This window comes from Epinephelus fuscoguttatus, linkage group LG3, assembly GCF_011397635.1.
Source record: "Epinephelus fuscoguttatus linkage group LG3, E.fuscoguttatus.final_Chr_v1".
Classification (NCBI taxonomy): domain Eukaryota; kingdom Metazoa; phylum Chordata; class Actinopteri; order Perciformes; family Serranidae; genus Epinephelus; species Epinephelus fuscoguttatus.
Genome location: NC_064754.1, coordinates 12,198,036 through 12,222,319, shown reverse-complemented (window position 1 = coordinate 12,222,319; position 24,284 = coordinate 12,198,036). Strand labels below are relative to the sequence as shown.

At 40.4% G+C, this 24,284-nt stretch overlaps 1 protein-coding gene across 1 annotated transcript in view; it reads right to left on the bottom strand.

The window, feature by feature from the left end:
* vegfc (vascular endothelial growth factor c) overlaps positions 1–24,284 on the bottom strand; it is a 69,838-nt gene that overhangs the window by 35,160 nt on the left and 10,394 nt on the right. The window contains exons 2-3 of the mRNA XM_049572054.1: positions 4,936–5,176; positions 4,456–4,646 (exon numbers count right to left, since the gene is read on the bottom strand). Of these exons, the coding sequence (XP_049428011.1) occupies positions 4,456–4,646; positions 4,936–5,176 (432 nt within the window). The remainder of the gene's footprint in view (positions 1–4,455; positions 4,647–4,935; positions 5,177–24,284) is intronic.

Genomic DNA, 24,284 nt, shown 5'->3' with positions numbered 1-24,284 from the left:
ATTTTGCACAAGACGGCATCAGCTTCTGTTGGACGTTTGGGCTCTGCTGAGTGACTTATAGTTTTCATAACAGTGCTGCTGTATCATGAAGCAAATCTCTGTTTATGTGCCCTGGGTGGCAGGTCTCTCAGCTGCTCGCTTATTGCTCCCAAAAGAAGACAAATTCTTTCTATTTATATACACAGTACAGACAGTCAATCAAAGCCGAATCCATGTGTTATGTCTCAAGCATCATGTTTGGGTATTCTCCTGGCAGAAATGTTTAAGTGGAAACAAAATCTTCAGTTGATAATCTTCCCCTTAACAAGCAGATATTCAGCCTTCCTTCAGCATTTTAAATAATATAATTTTTCAAGTCATCATGTGTTTAAATGCCCATAAATGTATGTTGTTATGAAGTTTATATTAAATGAAAATCCTTCTTTGGGAACAATGTTTACATATAGTAAGATGAACTAGCCCTGAGTTACTGGGAATCAACCCTATGACGCTTTGACTAGACAACCTCTTTTAATGGGGCGCTGCCTGAGCAAAATTTTGCTTCTGCTTTCAATATGCACTTGCTACTTTCTTTTGTTACCAGTATTTTACTCTTGTTGAGCATAAGCTCAACAGCAAAAAAGAAAAAAAAATCTCCACCATACGTCTTCCATTACATTCAGTAGAAATCACTTAGTGGTTTGGATCTGTTCCAAACAGTACCACACATTCACCATGTGGACCGCATAATACTTCCTCTGTTGCTATTTCTGGCCACTCTGAAAGTCTGTCTGAAAAGATGAAGGTAATGAAATACATAGGTGCCTTCATTTTCCATAATTTGGAAATACAGAATAGAAAACATATGTTGGCTTCATTTTCACAATAGATGTTCATCACAGAAATACACTGTGTTACTTTCTGCCTTGCTCTTTTATCTCGATCTACATTTTTATCTAGCCAGCAGGAGGACTCTATGAATGGTACTGCCAGTTTGTCAGTCCTCCACGTTGGTCCAGACTTAAACAGTTAGTCACAATTTTTTTTTTGGTAGATTCATCTTCCCCATAAGATGAATTGTTATCACTTTGGGGATCTACTGGCTTTTCACACAGTGCCATGCCATCATCAGGTCAGGATTTCAGTTTGTCTAATATCTAACAAAATACATGCACTAATGACTACGTCAAATTTGTGTTTAGTACTAATTAGCATATATTAGCATACTAATACTGTAAACTATGATGGTAATGTGGATGTATAAAGACAACTGGATACAGAGTCAGAGGCAGGGCCCCATTCATTCCTCTGAAATTTGCTCAGTGGCACATGAAGCTAAAAAAGTTTGACTTGACAGGTCTAAAATTACCCTGATCTTCCGCATCATTGGACCCACAGCCCAAGCGCACCAAAGATTTTGCCAGACAAGTAGCTTAACTCTGGTTTAGCACTCTGCTAACTTTAATGGGGATAAAATGATTGAACATGTTATCAGACTCAATGGATCTAATTCCGATAGGGAAACAAGTCATTTTGTGGGGTTTCATGCTCAAGAAATTGTATCCACTGATTTACAGATGTCTGTCTTCCAATGTAAGTGGCGAGAAATATATTTTTGGGCCCAATGGCATCATGTAACAGACCTGAAGTTGTAGTTGCAGAATTCGGCCCCTATGTTTAAACTCCAGCGCAATTACTGGGGGCTTGGGTGTTGACTATGGTTTATATTATCTGTATATTATTTATATAATATTTGTATTTCTGAGCATGTTAGCATGCTAATGTTAGCATTTAGCACAAAGTACCGCTGTGCCTCAGCACAGTTTAGTTTGCTCATGGTAAATACCAATAGGGGTGACAGGTAATTTGGGGCCAGTCTATTATAGTTCTTAGATCGTGCCACATGCTTTTGGGACTGGGACTTCCTGTAGTCCCCCCTTTGGCTTTCTTTACTGCTCTTCTTATATTGTAGGCTGTTGCTTCGTAATTGTCCATGTTTCCAGACTGGCTGTCAATGGCATCCTGGATGGTCCTGGTCATCCACAGTTTCTGGTTGTAGAATTATTTAACTGTAGGTTTGGGCACAGTTGCCTCTGTTGTTCAACAAATTAATTCACCACAGAGTGATGTCATTAGTGACATTGACAGTGGTGTCCTGGAACGTACGTGAGACCATGTCATGTAGTGCAGACTGTATGGTGGCCTCTGATTAGCCTGACCATGTCCTGACCTCTTGTGTCACTGGGGGCATGTGTTGTAGATTGTTTGCATACTTTAACCTCAGCAAGATGGCCACATGGACGCTCTTCCAGAAAGCCGGTAGAGCTATCATGGGGTAAGAGAAGAGTTTACAAAGTAGTAAGATGACCCCTTCCCTATCCTGAAGACTCATAGTCATACAGTATCACTGTCCAATATTATTCACAAAAAGTGCAACTCATACCTGTAAGAATACATGTAAAGAGCATAAATTTAACATAGCTAAGAGAGGTGCCTGGATAGGTCTGCGCCTTCTAGCAACTGCAGTCACCATGAACAATGTGGATTTTCTTCTTTAGCACTATTTTAAACTGAAGAACAACTCAAGAGAGAACTCAAGAAGACTAATACTCCTCTTAATGTTGTGCCACCATTTTTTCACCTAAAAATGCCACTGGATACAAACATTCCATATCTTCCAATATAGTCAAAAGCATTTTAGGAAAGCCCCACTTGTGGCACTAAACAACAGCTTGTGAAGTGCTCATAATGGAGCAAATTCATTTACTGGGGAGCATGAACAAGTTGAATATATTTCTCCTGCCAATTCAATTTTGTCTTTTGGTTGTGCACAAGTTTAACTTTTGGATTTGGCCAGTTGTTCTTACTTTTTAAGCCAACTCACTTTGTGCTGATGCAATCTAGTAGATCATCATAAAATCAACTCCATAAAGTGTTCTCAGTAATGGTCCAATTGTTATATCGAAACTATATTAAAATCTCAAAATTAACTTATAATTGATTTATTATTTTACAGTGACACATAAAGCAACTTTAGGGCCAGTTCAAACAAGCTCGGTCAAATTATACTTCAGAAGTGATTTATGGCCCCACACTGAACAAGGCAGCCTCAGGAAGAGCCCCTAACTGAGAGAGAAAACATGCTGTAAAACTCAATCTGACCACACACACACACACACACACACACACACACTTTTCCTCTGGTTAGACCACATCACAAGTCAATTAAAAGGCAGACCGCATGCTAGTAACTCCTTTTTAACCACAGTTGTACTCTGGAGACCACTAGGCACACACACACACACACACACACACACACACACACACACACACACACACACACACTCATGCTCCAGGGTATTCTAGGGCTCCTGAATCTGCTCAGTTAACCAACTGACATGTAACACTGTAAAGTAAGTTGTTGTCATGAACTATTTTTATACAAAATTTTACAGCCTACTTTGTTTTGTTTCATTTGTACTGTGAGTAGATGTCTGATGGCCTGTTGGTCTTACACTTTGGTCTAGTGCAGGGGTCAGCAACATTTAATATCAAAAGAGCCATTTTGGCCTTTTCTTTTATCTGCCTGGAGCTGCAATACATATTTCTTCCTTATAATAAAGGTCACACAGTCTAATAAGTCTTTACCATAGTAGTCATCATTACCAATAGTTCTAAATAAACATTCATTAATAAGTTTTGCCACAACGTTGTTTCTCCCCAGTGGACTATTTAGGATTATTTGGTACTTTTAACATTTCAGTTTTGGTGGTGAAAGCAAACAAATCTGCCCGAGCACTATAAAATTCTTGATTTTCCTCTGAAAATTTTCAGAATCTGTAATTTGCCTTGCTAGGGAGACTTGAAACTAGCCCCATTATTGAGGTTCACCAAAATTTAAGAAGAAGTGCCAGGCTATTGATGAACATTTTAGCTGACAGAATGTCTTGAGTGTATGGGCTACACATTTTTACAACTGGAAAATATAAGAATCACTTTGACCTACAGCAATGATAAATGAAAATGTTATGTTATTCATTTCCATATTTTTAGTCAAAGCCACATAGAGCCACTGGAGAAGGGCTAAAGAGCTGCATGCAGCTCAAGAGCTGCAGGTTGCCTTCCGTTGGTCTAGTGTGAACATTTTTCACAACTATTGGATGGATTCCCATCAGATTTGGTACAGACATTCAGCATCCCCAGAGGATGAATCCAAGTTAATTTTACTATTACCTGATATTTCATCTGGCACTCCTGGCATGGTATTTGAAATAGGTCTGTCAAGTTTTATTCAAAACTTAAAAATATTGGATCCATATGTTCAGATTTAACATTTTCAGTGTGCAACATGTTGTGCCTTGTGCTCCAGCAGTACAGCTTTGAGCCATGCATTAGACATTCTTCTGAAATTCTGTGACTCCAATTTTTCCCCATCACAAAATAAAACAGAGAGAAATTAAAGAAAATTGTGCTTACAGTTTTGCTGACGTAACCAGTGGAGATGTTCCTGCATTGTTTGTCTTCAGAGTGGCAGCATCCTCCACATCTGTAGACGGACACACAGGGTGGTTTATAGAAGATGTTGGTGGGAGCCCCAAACTCCCTGCCCACGTCGACACACACTTCCCTGGGCATGCACTGAGTCTTCCTCCATTCCGACTCTATACCTGCACACACACAGAAAGTCAGACCACCACCATAGCCATGCATATGTATGTAATATAAATGGATTCTTCCTAATATACCATGTTTCCGTGTAATTCCCTGCATGTGGAGCTACAAAAATACCAAAAATATCCTCTCACGTACACTTTGTAACTCCACTGTCCAGTTTGATTTAAATAAACATAAATGTACTTGGTAAAGTTTTCTTTTTCCATTCAGTGTGATGATGTTATGACCCAATTTCTATTTTTGCAAGTCTCAAAAATATATTAAAAGAAAGTAAAAACATACTTTTCAGGGCATCCAAGTTGAGGTAGGCAGCAGCGAATGTTGGCTCTTCTGTATCAGCCAGCGGCCTCAGTCGGCGAGGCTGTGGCCGCTGAGAGTGTTTGGAGGCTGAGGACGCAGCAGCAGAAAGTTTGGATCTGCACTTCAGAGCGGCCCAGTATGAAGGATAGATAAGACTCATCAGTTCATCCACACTGGATGCTGAACGCAACTTCTGCTCCATATCTGGCTTTGGTGAAGATTCCTGAAAGAGACAAGAAACACCCTCACTAAGAATACTGCTGTTACTCTTTATCATTACAATGAATAGTCAAGTACTGACTGAGGATCTACTCCTGGTAGCCAACAGCCTATGTCCTCATATGCAGCAGCTCCCAGCTGGCATCCCTGTCCCTCCATCTGTAGTCAAAGGTTACAAAAGGCTAACTCTTCCCCTCTATGACCTACACAGTATAGGCCATGATGACATCCCACTCACTGAGCTCCATATCCTAATCTCTCCCTTATTCCGCCTCCTGCTCACAGAGTGGACAGAGTGCTGTCAGAGCGCGAACCTAAACCACCAGCTTCACCAAACCCTCGGGCTTGCTGTCGTCTTTGTCGGGGCCCCCCGGGTGCACTCCTACTGTAAGTACCTGATAACCCTTTCCACTCAGTTTCAGCTCCAGTGTCTTCTTCTCCTTCACTACAACCACCTCCCAGCTAGTATCAGACTACAGGAGTTTTGGGCAAATGTATTTCTGATTCACCTCTCCCGACAATCAGATAAAATTGTGGTCTGGGACCAATGGTCTCCCAAACTGTGGCCACCCCAAAATCTAGATAACAACGGTTATGATTACGTCGGTACCGAGCAGCTGATGGTGTTGCCAAGCAACTGTAAACATTCTAGCCCTTGAGGTTAACATTAAAATGTCACCTGTTGTTCTTGTCTTCTCAACCGTTTTCTCATCCACACTCAGTTAGCCTCCTGCTTTTTGTTCTCACCGCAAAGCATTGACATTACAGCATGTTGTCACACCACGTCACAGATGGGTCACAGAGGGTCTCAATAAACAATGAACTGTCATCAGCACTTGGCTGTGAAATTGGTGTACCACAGGGATCAATTCTGGGGCCCCGGTTGTTTAGCCTTTTCATAAATGATCTTCCCAATGTATGCAATGAGTCTGAGATTCAAATGTACGCAGATGACACTGTCATTTATGAACATGCAATGACCAAACAGCAAGCTGCATCTAAACTCATGGCAGTGATGGCCTATGTCACACAGTGGCTCCTAAAAATAAAGAAAAGAGTTTGTATGTCCATCACTGAGAAGTCAATGGATAATTTTACACCTGATGTATGACTGCAAATATCTTGTTGTAACACTTGATTCTAATGTCAAACTACTGGGGCAGCAACATTAATTTCAATGCCATGATCATGTTGCATTTGTTATCTGACTGGCTGGGCACAAGCCTCCTGTTCAACACTCAAACCTGAGTACTATACCACCAGGCTCTTAAGAAGCTTGACAGGAAGCCACACTCACATTACCACTGTTACTGCTTCAAAAAGCATACTTTACTGAGCTGGAACAATCCTATTAAATTTACAGATGCTTGTTTTGTTTATAAGATTCTGCATAGTTTGGCTCCTCCCTCCCTTAGTACTTTAATAAAGTAGTGATCTTATGATAAGTGATATGTATAAGCAGGGTGCATATGTATGCCGATTAGTTTGCAACCATGGTAACATGTACGTTTACATTTAGTCTGTGTTAATGAGTGTAAGATAATCATTCATTTGGCAGACAGAGGACATTTACTGGCTGCATTACTGTTCAGTGTTTAGACGTGGCTCACAATTCATGTAATTCTTCTTCTGAGACAAATGTATGAGCAGTGTATGTGAATGTTATCTCACTTCCTGTCCTTCAATGCAATTAGATAAATGCCATTGTACTGTTTATGATAAACAGCAATTTAACATCCACACAATCACTCCGAACAAACAATATGACTGTTCGCTGCAAGCAAGGCCGTCTCTCTCCCACACATAGACAGAGACACAAACACACACAAACACACACACTGACTGGCGTTTGCATTAGAGGCCAGTCAAACAGACAAAGTGAAGCAGTCCATTGTATTTTAGTGCCTCTGTTAGGCTGTTTACAGTCACCGCAAAGATAACACAGACATGCACGCTCTCTCACACACACACACACACACAATGTCCTACAAGAAACGTATTTATGTGTTTCTATATGCATATGCATGTTTTGTGTATGCGCATCTGTCTGCACCTACTTTTTTTACATGAATGCGTCCTGTCCAGGTTTCCTCTTTGTGTGTGTATGTGTGTGTGCATGTCCTGTCTCCATTTCCCCTGATTCTGTGTGTTTCTGCTTGTGTGATTAGAGTAGTGTTTTCACACACAAATCCATGTATACACACACACACACACACACACACTGTCCCTTCACGTGGGAAAAAGGCCTTTCTCTGCCGTCACTTCGGCTCAAAGAAGCCGAAACAAACAATTGAGAATGCAGCAACTCTAAATAGGACTGTGCTGTCACCTGAAAGAGGAACTACAACTTCCTGCTTTAAAGACCAGACCAGGCATTACAAGGCTAACTTGGGACTCCATAAACTGACATGAGATCAGGTTTATCAGCACTTTACAAATGGAGTGACCACATTCACCATTTTGGTCCTTCCTGCCTTGATGTTTCCTGGTTATTTAAAGGTTTGAAACTGTTTTGGAACGTCAACACTGCTGAGACTGCCAGACTAATCACAACATTTTATACGGTTGGCAGCATATTAAAGCTCCCCTGTTGGTGCTTTAACATGTTGCAGCCCGTTAACTTTAGACTGTGCATGTGCTAAATTGCTGCAATTTCCAAGAGCAGAGTGGACATTTTTGGATAAATATCCAAACTCAAAGGGCAGCTATTTATTTTTCATTCCAGTAAACCATGTAAACAATGTTCTGGATGACTTGAACCTTGACATCAGTCCGTGGAGCATATTCAAAATGTCTGTATAGCTAGAACCAATATTTATTAGCAGAAAAACATAGTTCACTGAGTGGGATAAAACCCAATCCATCCAAACAATGACAGACAGATGAAGCAAAAAGACTGAAGTGAACTGAAATCCTTCTTGTACAAAAAAGAGCAAGACCAAGTGAGACAGACAGAGGGCTCTAGTTATTGATCATGACTGATGCTCTGTAACTTGAATTTGTCAGGGGACACAACATATTGTTTAATAACTGCGTGGAATATGAAAGCAAAGAGCCAGGGGAACAGAACCAACAAGTAGGGCTACTTAATCATTAAAAAAAATGACAAATCAAAATGAAATATGATAAGAACTTAAAAGAAAAATCAGGAGCACTATTGCATTTCTTAATTTCCAGCCCTGCATAACATATTCCTATTCCAACAGATCCAGTTGTCTCTAGTTACTTTACAGATAGCTTATCCAGCACTTACATCACTATAATACATTTTTGAAACATAATTTTTCTGTTTTGTAAAATGACTTGCCTTTCTAGTTGTCTGAAAAACTGTACATAAAAATCAGAATTTGGTTCATACCCAGGTTTGGAAGTCACAGTTTGGTGCAATTTTGGTTCTTTTCATTCATTTGGAACAGAAAGACAGACACAATCCTCCTGCTGTAATCTAAGCTGGCATTTTGCCTACTGGCAACTTTGATAGACTATTTTCTTTATAAAATTAAGTAAAATTTCAAATATGTGTATTACGCTGGGGCGGCACGGTGGTGTGGTGGTTAGCACTGTCGCCTCACAGCAAGAGGGTTGCCGGTTCGATCCCGGGTGTGGGAGCCTCTCTGTGCGGAGTTTGCATGTTCTCCCCGTGTCAGCGTGGGTTCTCTCCGGGCACTCCGGCTTCCTCCCACAGTCCAAAGACATGCAGATTGGGGACTAGGTTAATTGGTGACTCTAAATTGTCCGTAGGTGTAAATGTGAGTGTGAATGGTTGTCTGTCTCTATGTGTCAGCCCTGTGATAGTCTGGCGACCTGTCCAGGGTGTACCCTGCATCTCGCCCGATGTCAGCTGGGATAGGCTCCAGCCCCCCCGCAACCCTCAAGAGGATGAAGCGGTTAGAAGATGAATGAATGAATGAATGTATTACGCTGTACAAACAATGAACAAACACTTTCTAAAAAGGTAACAACGGAACTGAAATGAAATTGGAAATACAAAATAAATAGAACATTAAAAATCAAAACTTGAGCATTAGGAGTGTTATGATTAGTTCCACATTGGTTATATGTCAATGTAAATGCCAGTTGCTTCAGTATTCATTTTTATTCTGTTCTGTTTTGTTTTTGCACCTTAAGGCTCCTTAAAAGCAGCGGTAATAAGGAGTTGGGCACCGATTTGATTTTTCCTTGTCCTGGTGATCTGCACATCTGGGTGATGCGATCAGGGCATGTTGCAAATGAGCCATGGCTTAAAGTTTCAGGGTAGAACAGTCTGGTATGAACACACACACCCTACTGTTGGCATGCCTGCTAAAAAAGTATAGCAAAGGTGCGCTAACACAAGCTTGTGGCACTTTGTTTTTCTGATCATTTTCTAAAGAGCAAAGGAAAAGAGAATATGAGTAATATGATCAATAAAGGCAATCGCTTTTGCTGTGATAGAGTATTAAGTTATTTGTTTCTGAGTATTACGCTCAGTGCTGCCTGTCTCTTTCCCTCTCTCCCTCTCTGTTTGCATGTGTGTGTGTGTGCATGTCTGGGATTACACTCAGTGCAAAGACAGACCATCTTGGCTTGGATTTTAATAACATTCAACTAGAATATACATATCCAGATGACGTGTGTTTAACGGGGCAATACCAAGAAAGAGAGAAGCAGGAGGGAGGAAAGATCTCCATACATGTCATCAGCTGGATCAGACTCCATATAACCTCATATGAAATTGAAATTACATGGCACATCAAGGTAAGAGCTTCAACTTTAACAGATCACTTTCTTTCTTATACACTTTACTTTTAAGAGCAAAAACGCAACAAAAACATACTAGAACAAACAGTTGGTCACATATGCAGTCATACAAACATTATGCTGATGAAATCTTAGAGTTCACAAACACAACTCACTTTTCCCAGTATTGCCAGAATTTATTAGCCTGTTGATTTACCCATAAAGTCATTCTCTCAGAGGTTTGATCTGTAACCGTTGTCATGTTACAGCTTTCTCACTGTACACATATCACTCTAATGATTACTTTCAAAAAGTCTTATATATAGATATAGAAATTGGAGGACAGATCTTTTGCAACCGCATATAGACATCACACACACTGTAAAATATGAACACTAACACATATTAACCCTAACAATAACACTTAAGTTGTGTGGTTGAGCACAAGGAGAGACAGAAGAGTCCACTTCAGTTGTGATTTATTGTAGTAGTAGGCAGGAAGTATAGCAAGGGCGTCTGGCACCAAACAATGCTGCTGCAATTAATCACAACTGATGTGGACTTTTAGATGTCCCATAGTGCAGGGGTTCCCAACTGGTGGGTTGCGTTCCAAAAGTGGGTCCCGGGTCCATTCTGAATGGATCACAATTGACTTGCAAATGTGTCAAGTTTGTCAAAATTACACTTTATTTTTAGGCACACTGAATTTCCAGCACAGAGGTTTTTTTTAAGTGTCGTTTCCTGCTGTACAGTAATTAACTAATGGACAGCTCCTTGATAGAGACAGCAAAATAGCTTGATGACATGGCCAACCACAAGTATGACACTGAATGTATTTAACTGTGTGGACATTGAACTAATGACTAAGGAGAAATCTGGACCCCGTGGCTGGACCAGTGGGAAACCACTGTCATACCGCCTGATTGCACACCCATAGTGTTAAACCCAGTTCCTAGTAATCAGTGGAACCCTCATACAGTCCATAATAGAGAATATTCATATGGTCCTTCGAGCAGGAGCTGATGAATGGTTGGACAGAGCACCTAGAAGATCAAGTAGACAGCCTCCTACAATTCTGCTGCCTCAGCTGGGCCCTCTTTGCTTCTCCAGTCCACCATAACCATACTCCTCATGAGCAGGACCGTAAGTGCCAGGTTGGTCGGCCAAGAAACTTTGGACAATAGCACAGAGGGCCCGAGATGCACAGAGTTAGAACCCTTCCCCTCACCACCAAGGGTATCCTCATCTCATTCTCATTTGTCTCATTTCATCTCATTTTTCCATCACTGTATTAAAGATTCGAAATTCTGCAAAGTAAAACTGAACAAGACGATCCAAGAGACATAATTGTAGAGTCATATAAACTGACAGGTAACTCATTCAATGGACAGTTTTGGTGATATCGTCCTGCATCATCAGTGCTACATGGTCCCCCAGAGGGAAATCAAATTCAGGTGACAGACAGCAAGTCATGCTGCAGTGTAATGAACCTTTGTAATCTAAAACAAAGAACAGATAATGACAGCTTTAACACAAGCTTAAACAAACCAAACCAACCAACCAAACAGGCAAACACACCAGAGTTCATTTAAACCACACCAAACTGTTAAGATGTGACAGCATCCTTGGACATTTAAACATTAGACCTAGAGCAGGTTGCAGACGACAAGCTGGAAAAAACAGCAGACAGCAATGGGCTGCAGACACTGAAGTGCCAGATGAAAAGTGAGACAGCTGTCAGACAGCTGCACACGTCAGACAGCTCAGCTTATATTTGTGATGATGACACTCCTCAAAGCTTGAAACCAGAGAGTGACCTTCTACTGCATGATGTCAGCGGCTGACACTCATCCACTGTCTGGGGACTCTATGTCTGAAGTCTGACAGAGCTTTTATCCACAAAGACTTTATCTTACTGTAAGACTCTGGGAAAAGACCCAGAATTTACATCCAAAGAGTTTTGCCTCTCTTCTGTCTAGTTTTTAGAAGACTGCTGCTCACAAATCTAAACTGAACTGTTTGGCTGTCTGAAAATGAAAAGGTACTGTATATTGGTGCTGACTATTATTTATGCTTACTGTCTTCAGAGTGTCTTAAATGTCCAGATGCATGTTGAGGCCTAGATGCACTCAAAGTCCTACAGAAACCTTGTTTATCTTGTTGCATCTGGTCAATCTACACTGTTGAAACATCTATCTTAAGTTCATAAGTTTCAGAATTTAAAGCTAATTTTGTCGAAATTGTGCAAATGTTAACTTTTTTGCACGGCAAAAGCACTTTTAGCACTTTGAACTGCATCTCACTCTCTTTTTCATAAGTTTGAAAGTTGCTCCATTATGTGCAACCTTGTATTTTCCATCTGCTGATAAAGTTCATCAGATATGAAAATCTCTGGGAAAAATGAGTGCTGTAAATGAACCTTGAGTTAATTCGTGTTTTTTGTCAAACTCCTATGTTCGAAAAAAACATAGACCTCAATGACTCATATTGCCCATTGTTTCCTTGCAAGTTCCTCTGTTTTTGACAGTTTTCTACTATAATAAGTGACAGTATCATGAAATCGGGAGGAAAAGTCAGACTGATGCACTCCTATCAAGAAAATTTTTGTTTATTTCTCTGAGACATTTGCAGGTTTCTTCATTTGTTTGTAAAAACTGTGACTAAAGGACTCACAAAAAAAAGAGTTTTGGGCAATAAGGAACAACAGCTGAAACTGTCACACATCTATCAATCTGTTTCCTGATTAGGGACCACGCCTACACTAACAACACATGCAGAAAAATATTTAAAAGTAAGATAACATACACATTTTAGCAGCAAAATTGAGAACTAACACAACAGCCACTGAACAGATTTTTTTTTTCCAAGAGAGGAAGCAGGGCCAGCAAAACACTGCGAGAGTAGAGCTCTGAACACAGATGGTAAAACATTTAGAGGCAGCAGATGTGGAAAAGACCTGTCAGATACTCAAACACGCAGCACATCAAAGAAAGGAAATCCCACATGGCTCTTAAGACCTTATATTAACCATTTAGGACACTGTAATAGAATACATATAATGTTTTATATGCAGCTCACAGCCATCTATGGCTCTGTACACTGGTGTTGTTACTGTAAGTAGCACTTTAGTTCCTTTGAGACATAATGATAACATGTTCTTGTTGATACCAAAGACTTTTATTTGACATATTATATTATATTATATTATATTAGATTATATTAGATTAGATTAGGGTTATATTATGTACTAGCTTGTCCAAAGCAGACAAAGTAATTAGCAAGGTTGTTGAAAGTATCAATACTTCAACACTTTTTCAAAACTACATACAACATTATGATTCAATAGTATTTGAAGTACCAAATCTATACCACTTGTCTAGAGGTGTGTTCGGTGACTCTTTCTGTACCAGTATGATGTGCTGGTTGTTAATTTATAAAGAAAAAAGAAAATCCTATTCTGTGTGCCCATGACTTTTTTTTTTTTTCTTTTGCAGTGTTATCGAGTATAGCTTTTTTAAGATAGTACTTTATCAAAGTTTAAAATTTTAGTGTCACAACAAAATTTGTAAAGTGAAATAGCCTGCTTATCGGAAATACATAATTGTAAGACCTTTTTTCCCTCAGCAGCAGTTTGTTGTGTTTGAGTCGCAGGGTGGAGAACTGATTAGTTGATCAGTCTGTAGTCAGATCAATTTGAGCTGATCCAATCGATGGATTAGAGGAGCAGCTGCTGCAGAGGTGAGTGAAAGCAAACTTTCTGTTGCTGCTGTTACACAGGTTACACACCAACACATTCTCACTCCGATCTCGCCACATTTATATCTATGTTTGGTCATGGATCTTCCATGTCCAGATATGATGTGAAAGGTACCCTGGGTGCATTGGTTGTTGACATTCTGGGACACCGTGTCAAGTTCTGCCTGTTAAATGCATTGTTTTCTTTAAAATACACTTCCATTTTCACAGGAAATTTACTGTTTACAATATGTCTGTTTCGAAATAAACACACTCCGTCAGTACAGCACTGCCAAATTATGTTTTTTTTTCCTTCAACAACAAAAGCATGGCTGGCTTAAAGAAAAAAAGAACAGGGTTTGGCTTTATAATCTTGGGGAACACCGCTATCTTGGGTGAAAGTCGGTGTTTGTTGGACCCATCCATCACCCCTCCTGCCCACCCTACTCGGACTTTTGCCTCCTTAACCTTCATCCGTGTCCTGCCATGTTTCCCCCTGATGCAGCTGATGTCACCCAAACTATAACATCAACCGGCAGTGTATGATGTGTTAAAGAACGCCGGAAGTCACTGTCCAAGCATCAGATTTCGACAACTTGGCTGGAGCTGCAGCATGTGCAGTTTCCATGGGAACGCAGCTTCATCTAAAGTAAGTTGGAAAAAACGATAGACAACACTGAATTGAGAGTGCTGTTGTAAGAAATAGTGTTCTCTTTCACAGAAATTAGTGAGCAGTTAGGTTTTAATGTCACTGCCTCTGGTGCTCTGCTGTTCCATCTGTGCCCAGAGTACATTCTGCTGTCCAAGTGCTATGACTTAATTGTCCTGCTCCAAAAATAGAAAAGCAATATGTGGCGGTGAATGCTGATATCATGGTAGGCCACCACAAATAAATGAATGTGTGGAAAACAGTGACATGACTCCAAATGAAATGTGTTTGCTTGAAGTGTAAATAGACAACTGTTGTTGCTGACTTTCTGAATTTTTGCATGTCCTCATCTGGAAGGTAAACAGCTTCACTGCTATAGTTCCCCAACCCCCATTTTGTGAACTGGTCTGTGGTTTCATACTGGTGACCTTACATTTATAAACCTATGAGGCCACCAGTTTACATCTCCTTGTTCTCACATCCAGGCAACACACATTTTAAAACATTTTTAAAATCTTTATGGTCTGACAGATATGATTACAAGGAGGTGTGTGTGTGTGTGTGTGTGTGTGTGTGTGTTGCATAATCATGAGAAGACAGTAACCACGGCTTTTCTTTGATAAACAAACCACTCGCTTGGTGGTCCCCCCAGTAGTCAGTGGTTTGTGTTTCCCTTACTGTGCGTGTGTGTGTGTGTGTGTGTGTGTGTGTGTGTGTGTGTGTGTGTGTGTGTGTGTGTGTTAGGGTTAAAAATTCATCATGGCTGTGTGTTTGTTTACCAATCAAGTGTTTGATTTTGTGTCTGTCCTGACACACAAACACACTCACAAACACACACACAGACAGTTTACACCGAGATCACCAATGTGTAACTGCTGCATGCCATGTCGAACAACAACACCCACTGATGTCATTCACTGCCGCAGGAAATGTTTACAGCACGAAACAGCTTTAGACTTTAAATGTCTTACAACAGTAAACAGTTAGTGACTCACATGGACACAAGCCATCAGTCTTAGGTGATCATGGAGGCTGGAAATAGTTCTTCCTCCGTCTCATCTCTCATGTAACGAGAAAGCTAAGGGATGGATTTCTAGGAAGTTTGGGTGAAATCACGGTCCCATGAGGATGTTACATGGTGTTTTCACCCTTTCATCTTTTCTTTAGCACCAGTATCAGGCCAAAATGTCATCATATGCATCAAAGATCAAAATCCAATGAGCACATAGTCATAAAATTAGCTTAAAGTGAAAACGGTCATAAACTCTTATTTAGAGTAAGACTTAACAGGTAACTTAATAACGTAACATTCGGAGTCCTCTTGTACTGAATACTGAGACGGCTGTGATCCGTTCGTACGTAATCACATCCACACAAAGACAAACTCACAAATGTTCACTCGTGCCTGCACACACATGCCCACTGACACACACATACACACATACACATATGCCATGGAAATGCTGTCAGTTTCAATCACATTTAAATTTGAACTGCCTATTGATTTAAACCTTTTTTGTGTTGCAGAATCTAAGTGTTAAACCAGCTGTTCGTATGCGCGCACACACACACACACACACACACACTCACAGAAAACATCTGCAACAACTTACAGAAATTGAAAAGAAGTTATACTTTTTTTTTCAGTATGTCAGAGAGTAAGGTGCAGTTTGAGAAACACCCAGAGAGACAATGGCTACATGTTCTCGTCCCCAACTCTTCACATATTGCCACTTGGTCAGTGGATTTTCACATCTACATATGACACGCTAGGTATTCTCTGGTGTCTGTTGATGACGTTCAGGGACACTGTCTCGATTTATGGCTGCATTGTGTCTTTTCAAGGTGATAGTCCAGTGTTTGTTGGACCCAACAAATAGAAAAATAGATTCCTAGATGCATCGCATTCACAAATGTAAATAATCTGCAAGGTCAGTGTGTAGCATCCGGACAGTCTGCAGCACGAACATGCTGGCAGATAATCTGTACTAATTCATCTTCAAAAAAGGCAGCAGTTACAAACTTATTTAAATTTCATGTCAAAATATTTAACGATTGGTGCAGCCATCACCACGTTAACTGGCTGATCAACACACACTGCGGCAATAACCAACTTAAAATACCTCTGTGGTGAAAAAACAGAGAGCTAACAGCTAACAGAGAGAGGGGCCGTTCACAGCTCTGCTGCTGACGTAACACAATTAGCAACACAGCGGCCACCGTGGAGCAGTCCACCTCTGCTCATGTTATTATTATACACACAGGTGACTGTAAGGTGCTTTCAAATTAATTAATTCATTAATTATTGCAGTTAACTTATTCAAGTAAAAAGGCTGCAGACCATTTATTATTCAACAAAACATGAATTATGATATAATATTACAGGATGCCCAGGAGGGAGTCCTTCTCTGCGGAGTTTGTATGTTCTCCCCATGTCATGTGTGTGTTTTCTCCCACAGTCCAAAGACATGCAGGTTCATTGGTGACTCTAAATTGTCCATAAGTGTGAATGTGAGTGTGAATGGTTGTTTGTCTCTATGTGTCAGCCCTTACATAGTCTGGCGACCTGTCCAGATTATACCCTGTCTCTCGCCCAATATCAGACCCTCAAGAGGATAAGCGGTTATCAAAATGGATGGATGGATTACAGTATGCAAACACTGAACCCTTCGCAGACATGTATATATCCCATATATACATATATCCAACAATGGATAAGCATGAGTAACCACAGATGGATGCAAAATGACTGGTACCCAGCAGTTCAAAAGCTAGGGTATGAAGGAAGGGTGAAGGGAAAAGGGACTTAAATAAGAGATGGTACGCAAGTAAATTCACGTGTATATTTCATTATAGATCACTTCAAATACAGTATGCTATATTTTGAAAGTATCAAGTAGCCACACAGTGAGAAAACTGAACCATGTATTGAAATCAAATTTTTTTTATGCATCAAGATACATCAATAGTTGTTTTATCATCAAATCACAGCCTTCTGAATTGTGACTGAATTGAATCGTGAGGTGCTAAGAGATTCCCACCCTTCGTTGTTATCAAACTACATTTCAAAGTGACGCCAGCCTGCGACGTTAGAAACTGATGCCATATCATACTACCACAAAAGGATGCCTTTTTCAGTCGTTGTTTGACGTGGACGTGTCGTTGAAAATGGAGAATTACAGAGATGTGAGAGGAATGGATTAGACTAAATTAGGGTAGACTAGATTAGATTCAGTTATATTACTAGAACTGGATTAGATTGGATCTGAAGTTTGAACAACCCTGTGTGTAGATCGAGTTATTGCAGCACAAAGGAATGACTCCTAGCAGGCTTGGGCAGTATCTCGATATAGTATACCAGGGTGTATATATTCTAATACCCTCAAAAATGTGGTATTGTGTTGCCAGTAGTCTTGCACATTGCTAGCCAGTGGCTGCCACATAATACTATTAATCCATGTACATGCTACAAATGGTAAGTAATGAAAAGAAACATTTTACATCACATGCATTAGTCCCTAAGTATTTTTCATATGGAATCCTCACACACTGACATTTGTATGAGACAAAGGAAACTATTGAAATGTTCTAAAGCTTCAGTAAATCCCACTAATTGACATGGTCAGTGATGACTGGTAGCATTTGGTGTAAATATGGGCTATGTGAGCATGTGATATACAGACTACTAAGTCATCATTGGTGTGACTGATATGTGTACAAAAGAGTTTTGCTGCACATGTTGCTGCTTGTCAAGCAGTTTCAAGGGCTTATAATAGGCAGAGGGAAATATGTCACATTCATTTGTCATATGAGAGGACAAGGCAACCATCTGAAACAGCAAGTTGCTGACAGCTGATCCAGCTGTGCCGCCATCATCGCCAACTGACATTGTTTCAGAGGATCCCTGAGAGGAAAGAACCTCTCACCGTGTTTCCTTGATTCTTCTTTTGTGCACTGTATCTCTTTCATGTGTCTTAAGTGAGAGGAACTAGAGATGGAAGCTGACAATACAACTGAGAGAAAAGAGAGAATACACCCTTTTCACGGCTGAAATTTTGACTTCTCACACATAGGTTTAACTAGACCAGTCCCAGCAGCAATTTACTGGTAAAGTTCACCTGCAAAAAGTATCTACAATATAAACAAAACTTGTTGTCACTGAAACTTCTTAAGGATTTAGATCAGGCATCTTGAATGAATGAAAAAACTAGGTTGTATGCCTCCAGGAACCATTAAAGTTGTACAGTGTGACAACATGGATGCTTCACACACACACCTTCCTCCTGGCAGCACAGAAGGTCTATACCATCAGCACAGTTTTAAGGCGAGCACCCAAGATAAGTGTCACCAATTAAGTATTTGACTAAATGTCTCCCCTTCTGTTCCTGAGTTATGATGTTGAGTAATGGCCAGAAAAGTGCTCTCACAGAATGACGTCACAGTGAAGCTGACCTTTAACTCTTTGAACATAAAATGCCATCATTTTATCCTATTAGACATTTGTGTGGCATTTTGCCAAACTTAGTGCATTGAGTTATGGCTGAAAACATGCTTTGTGAGTGACCAAATTCTAATTATTTCATTCCTGAGTTCAAGTAGACATTTGTGCCAAATTTGAGGAAATTCCCTTTTCGAGATATTGCATTCATGAGAATGAGATGGGTGCAAGGTCATAGAGACCTTGACCTTTCACTACCAAATTCTAATAAGTTTATCATTGACTAAAAGTGGATGTTTGTGCCAAATTTGCGATTTCACACATGTATTCACAAGAATGAGACAGATGCAAGGTCATATTATCAAAAATGGCTTCCTCCTCTCTGGTCTAGCATGCCTATACCTAAAATGTCCCTTTTTAGAAATATAAATCAGCACACATGTCTAAGTTTCCTTTTTAAAGATGTTTTGAGGGCGGATACAAGGGGAAGGAGCTAAGCATGACCTGCAACAAAGGTCCCAAGTGCAAACGTCGATGTCAGGGTGCACTACTTAGGGTAGCTTATTTTTCAGGCATCTTAATTTGAAGCAAATGAGTAAAATGAGTAAGTATGAAATACCAAATTCCTATTGATCATTGGCATCATTGATTCATTTTTTGTTTCCATTCAGTGGACCGAGGAGTGAGGAGTAAGGAGTTGGCACTCACATCAGAGAGGAAGCCAAACACTTCATCTACACACACTACACACACTGTGATGACACAGAGCTGGTTGAAAATTAGCAAAGTTTCCCTTTAATTGTGAGTCACAGATAACAACACTACTGTAAGTTGCTACATACTGGACAGCAGTTATATATGTTAGGCTTGTCACGATACCAGAATTAGGCTTGTGCCGATTTCCGGTTTAACCAGTTCGGTCTGGTTTAAGAGCTCCACCCAGTTTAATTCACATCAACCAGATAAACCGGTTGGGGGGGGGTGGGGGCGCTTTTCACATCAGCGGCGTGTCAAAGGACTATATTCAACTTATCTTGCATGCATTATGACAACTTAATAAGGTTTATGTATGTTTTTAAATGAAGTGGAGGAGCCTGCAAGTGTTTTGTTTAGTTTGTCTCAGAGGCTCCACGGACTGCAGACTCCGCAGCTCCGCTCAGCTGTCTGCTGCTGCTGTGAGAGAAGTGTCCTTCTGCTGCTGCTGCTGCTTCTTCTTCTTCTTCTTCTTCTTGTGTAACCTTGTGTGTATTGGAGGTTAATACAGCATTATCGCCACCTAGTGGATTGGAAGCGCATTACACCTATAATAGGCTTTCACTGGGAAAAATAGCTCCAATGCGACCCCCAGTGGTAAAATTAGGTATATAATTTGATATATCGGTTCGGTTTAAACCAGCACAAGCCTAACCAGGATTTCAGTTGTCGATACCAATACCAGTGAATTCTCACAATTCTCCATACTCATTCGATACCACGATAAAAATCAAAAAACAGAAATTGAGGGACGGTGCCACTGGCCGTGCACGGTGACAACGTGTGTGTCGGCTTCGTCGAGCTGGTATATGACAGCAAAAAGATGGGGACCTCGACACTTAAGAGGCACATAACTAAGGCTTGCCATGGAAAGAAAGACAAGAGTCAGCCTTCAATGCCCACGTTCATATCCTTAAAAAAAAAGTCAGGTTTAAACCGCGCTCATGATTACAGTTACGGGACGGGATGGGCATGTTCTGCTGACAGAACAAGCACGAGCTCGGCTGGATTTTTTGGGCCCAATCTAAGCTCTAGCACCTGTAGAAGCCATTGTTTCTAGCAAAGACCATGGAACAGGTGTTCTTCTTCGGCGCTCGTCCTCAGCACAGACTGATGTGCGTATACTGCCCCCATCAGTTCCAACAGGAATCGACACGGCCCACTGAGGGCAAAGTTGTATCCGGTACTTATGGTACCAAAAAAAAAAAAAAACAGGTACCGATGTATTTTTTGTGTGGTGGCATCGACTTGGTACCGAAGTATCGGTTCTCATAACAACCCTAATATACATGTGTTATTGCGTATTTACATTGATTTTACATGTATTTCACTCGTGCAAACATTATATATTTCATTATATATTTCATCAGTGGCAAAGACATCATCACGTCAACATCTGTGCTTGTATTGAAAGTTTTTTTTGTTTGTTCGTTTTTTTTTAAAACTACATGCAGATAATCATGCGGAACACATGACAGGAGCAGAGCTGACTTAAAAAATGAAAATTTATGACCCATACATCAGTCGCAAATTTTATGACTACCTGTGATGGTCACCATGAAGGAGTGTAGATTTATGTAAATGTATAACTTTATGAAACAAGGGATCCACAGTGTTGGATAGTGTGTCATGTTTTCAGAGTGAACTGCGTGTTTTTAGTAGAAAGACTGCATCTTGGCCTCTCAGCTGCAACAATCTCACTCCATTATGCATTCTATCCTCATTGACCCTCTTTCACCTTCAACTCGCTCCCATTCACGCTCCCATTCAACCCCCCTCCCATTCAGCCCCACACAGCCTAAAACAGAGTGTGTCAACTGGTGAGGTCTGCAGGTCAGTCTTTGGAGGGTCCAACACCAACAGGTTAACCTTCACATGTCAAAACACTCTGAATGAGCCCCTCACAGCGTTTGAGTTCAAAGAGCATCAAGAGTCAAAGAGCACTGCCTTAAAACTGGTCGGCCAAAACGAGTCCCAGGGGACTGACTCACACACAGAAGGTTTTAAAGGTTGTTTTAAGTAAAATCTGTTTATAATTGTAATATATTTTAGCAAATTCTGTGCATAGATGGCAGAGTACAACTTGGAATATAGAGTATATCTCTACTTTATAAAAAGTCCAGGTGGTTTACAATAAATTAAACAGAACATATTTCATGACAACACATTACTCAGATGCAGACAGATGGAGTGAGGTCAGGTATGGAGGATAGAGTGGGAGAGATGGATTAGGTAAAGAAAAAGAGAAGGGAGAGAAAGGGAGGATGACTATCAGGTTTCATCAGCTTGGATTAGGTTTTATCAGGGTTTCAGTCCCATGACAAATGTTAAGAGTACAAAACTAACATTGTTGCATTTATTTTGGGATTATCCGAAAGAAATGGAATCTAAAACTATCCATCCTGACAGATACTGAGCTCATTATGGATGCTCTGTGGACACTTTTATTCCGCCCTCTACACAATCAGCAATGAATTCTTAAGGCCTAATCACACCTGCATTTAAAGTCCAACTGAAAGCACATTTAGTCATTCATTTTGTTATCAAATATAATGTCAAATGTACTGCCAATGCTCCTTTTTTTAAGGAAAACGGGTCTTTGGGGAAATATCAGAAATCTCCTTTTCGTCCCACCAGCTGGAGGGGCTTGTACTTGTCTGTGTTTGATTGCCAGTGTGCCGGTGTTACACGATAAGGAACAAGAAACAAGGTAAGCAATCTTGTGCTGTGGCTACTTCATGGGCAGACAGCGTGTTGTTAGTGGTACTCTAATGAAGAGTAAAACTGCATTCATATGATCTTCACACACTGCAAGGTAAGGCATAGAACATGCAGAGGCAAAGAGAAGAGCAGGTATACGTCATCTAGGCACCATCAGCAGCTGCGGTTGCTGACTGTTTTTGTGGGATAGACCCCAGAGAATTCAGTTTTCAGTCCACATACAAGAACTACGTGGGTGGAAATAAGTTATCATGTGCAACTGTTCCAAAGGTAGCAGTGGCTCTCCCTCACCTGGCGTTGAAGCTGGGGGGCACAGGGTGGTCTCTCTCTCTCATCTGATGCTAACACTACTGGGTTGTCTGCCTCATCTGTAATGTATTCTCCCTGTCAGTGACTGTCTTTACGATCAGGTAGGCCTGTTTCTTTCTCACGGAGCTCACTGTTGCCTTCTGAATCTTCCTGACTGGCTCTGACATATACAGCAAGGAAAACTTTGAAGCAGCAAAGATTTTCTTTTCAATGTTACTCTTTTTCTTATTCTATTTATTAATTTTTTCATTTTAATCCTAATCATAATGGTTTGTTGACTGGTTGGGGTGGGGCCCATTTGAACTGCATTCAGTTGTTTGAGCTGGACAAAACTATCAGATCTCAATGTGGACACTGGAGGTACATACTGTATTAATACAAAGTGTAAACAAAATCAGGTTAAATCATATCTAGATACAGTCTGGATACAAGAAGCAAGTTAATGCAAGGTGTAAGGGAGAGTCACTCACTTACCATTTAAGGCACACCTGTGCAATCCAGTGTAATATTTTTGTTGGTAGACATGATAACACAGTCTTTGCTCTTCCTCAGCCGAAACTATTGCTATAGCTCTCTGACTATTTCATAACATATCATACAGAGTACATGCTGAGAGTATCTCTAGATATAACCAACACATATATGAATGATCTCATCCACATAATTTCCATCTACAGTGATGAGAGATAAACACACATACACACTTCTGTACAGGTCTGACTTTTTTAATGAGCTGGAAACCCACCATTGTGTGGCATGACTTTAGCAGAGATGATGTGTGTCATTTGAATGACATTTAGACATTTATGATTGCATAAAATCCTCCGTCCAAACAGTGGGGGGAAAGTCTCTGAAACAGCAGTTTAATCATCTAACAGTAAAACTCTTCATAGAAACCCAACACAACAACATTGATTCAGCTACAAAATACACAGCCACTGGATGTTTGATAAATTTCACACTAAATGCACCAGATCTGACTTGAAATTAGTCTAATACTTGATTTATGCTTGATGCATGATGAGAGTCATGAGGATCTGTATGTCAACAGTGATGTCACACAATCAGAGAAGCCTCTGTGTGGTGGGTTTTTGCCAGTGGATGCATATCTAACATTTGCCAACCACGAGGACATGGATTGATGGAGTTTTCCACTCCTAACATGCCAAAACTAAAGCACACAAATGAGCAAATACTGTACCAATGTCCAGGACTTCTTGAGGACTAGGACACATAAACCAATAGGTGTTGGTGTTTGTGACCAAACTAATCAAAAACAAGAAATTCAGCTTTTTGTGTGCAAAAACTCAGAGATACACTTTGAAGAAAAGGCACAAGGTGTCTTTTCAGACATAATAACAGGCCCAACAAGTGCATCCCAACTGCGGTAGGGTAAGAAACATGGCACACAGACTTATGGGAACTGGACAGATACAAAATATCATAATCACCCACCCTGCCCGAGAGAAATAATTTCCATCCAAATGGGCATCTGTGTATTGTTACAGCAAATGTATGTACTGTCAGGAAATTATCCACTGGCTGCCTAATTGAGACGGAGAAGCTTATATTACTCCGTCCAGACTAAAATAAGTTGACTCAAGCTCCTCTGATCTCTCCTGTGATGGTGGAAGACCAGAGGGTACTTTAGTATGCTGTGGCACTGCCCACCACCGCTTCATTTAGTTTACTGGTTCAATTAATGCATTAGTGCCATCATCTGGTAGGAAGTGGGGTTGAATGGATACACTGTTTTAAAGGATAAAAGTGCAGGACGCTCCAGGATAT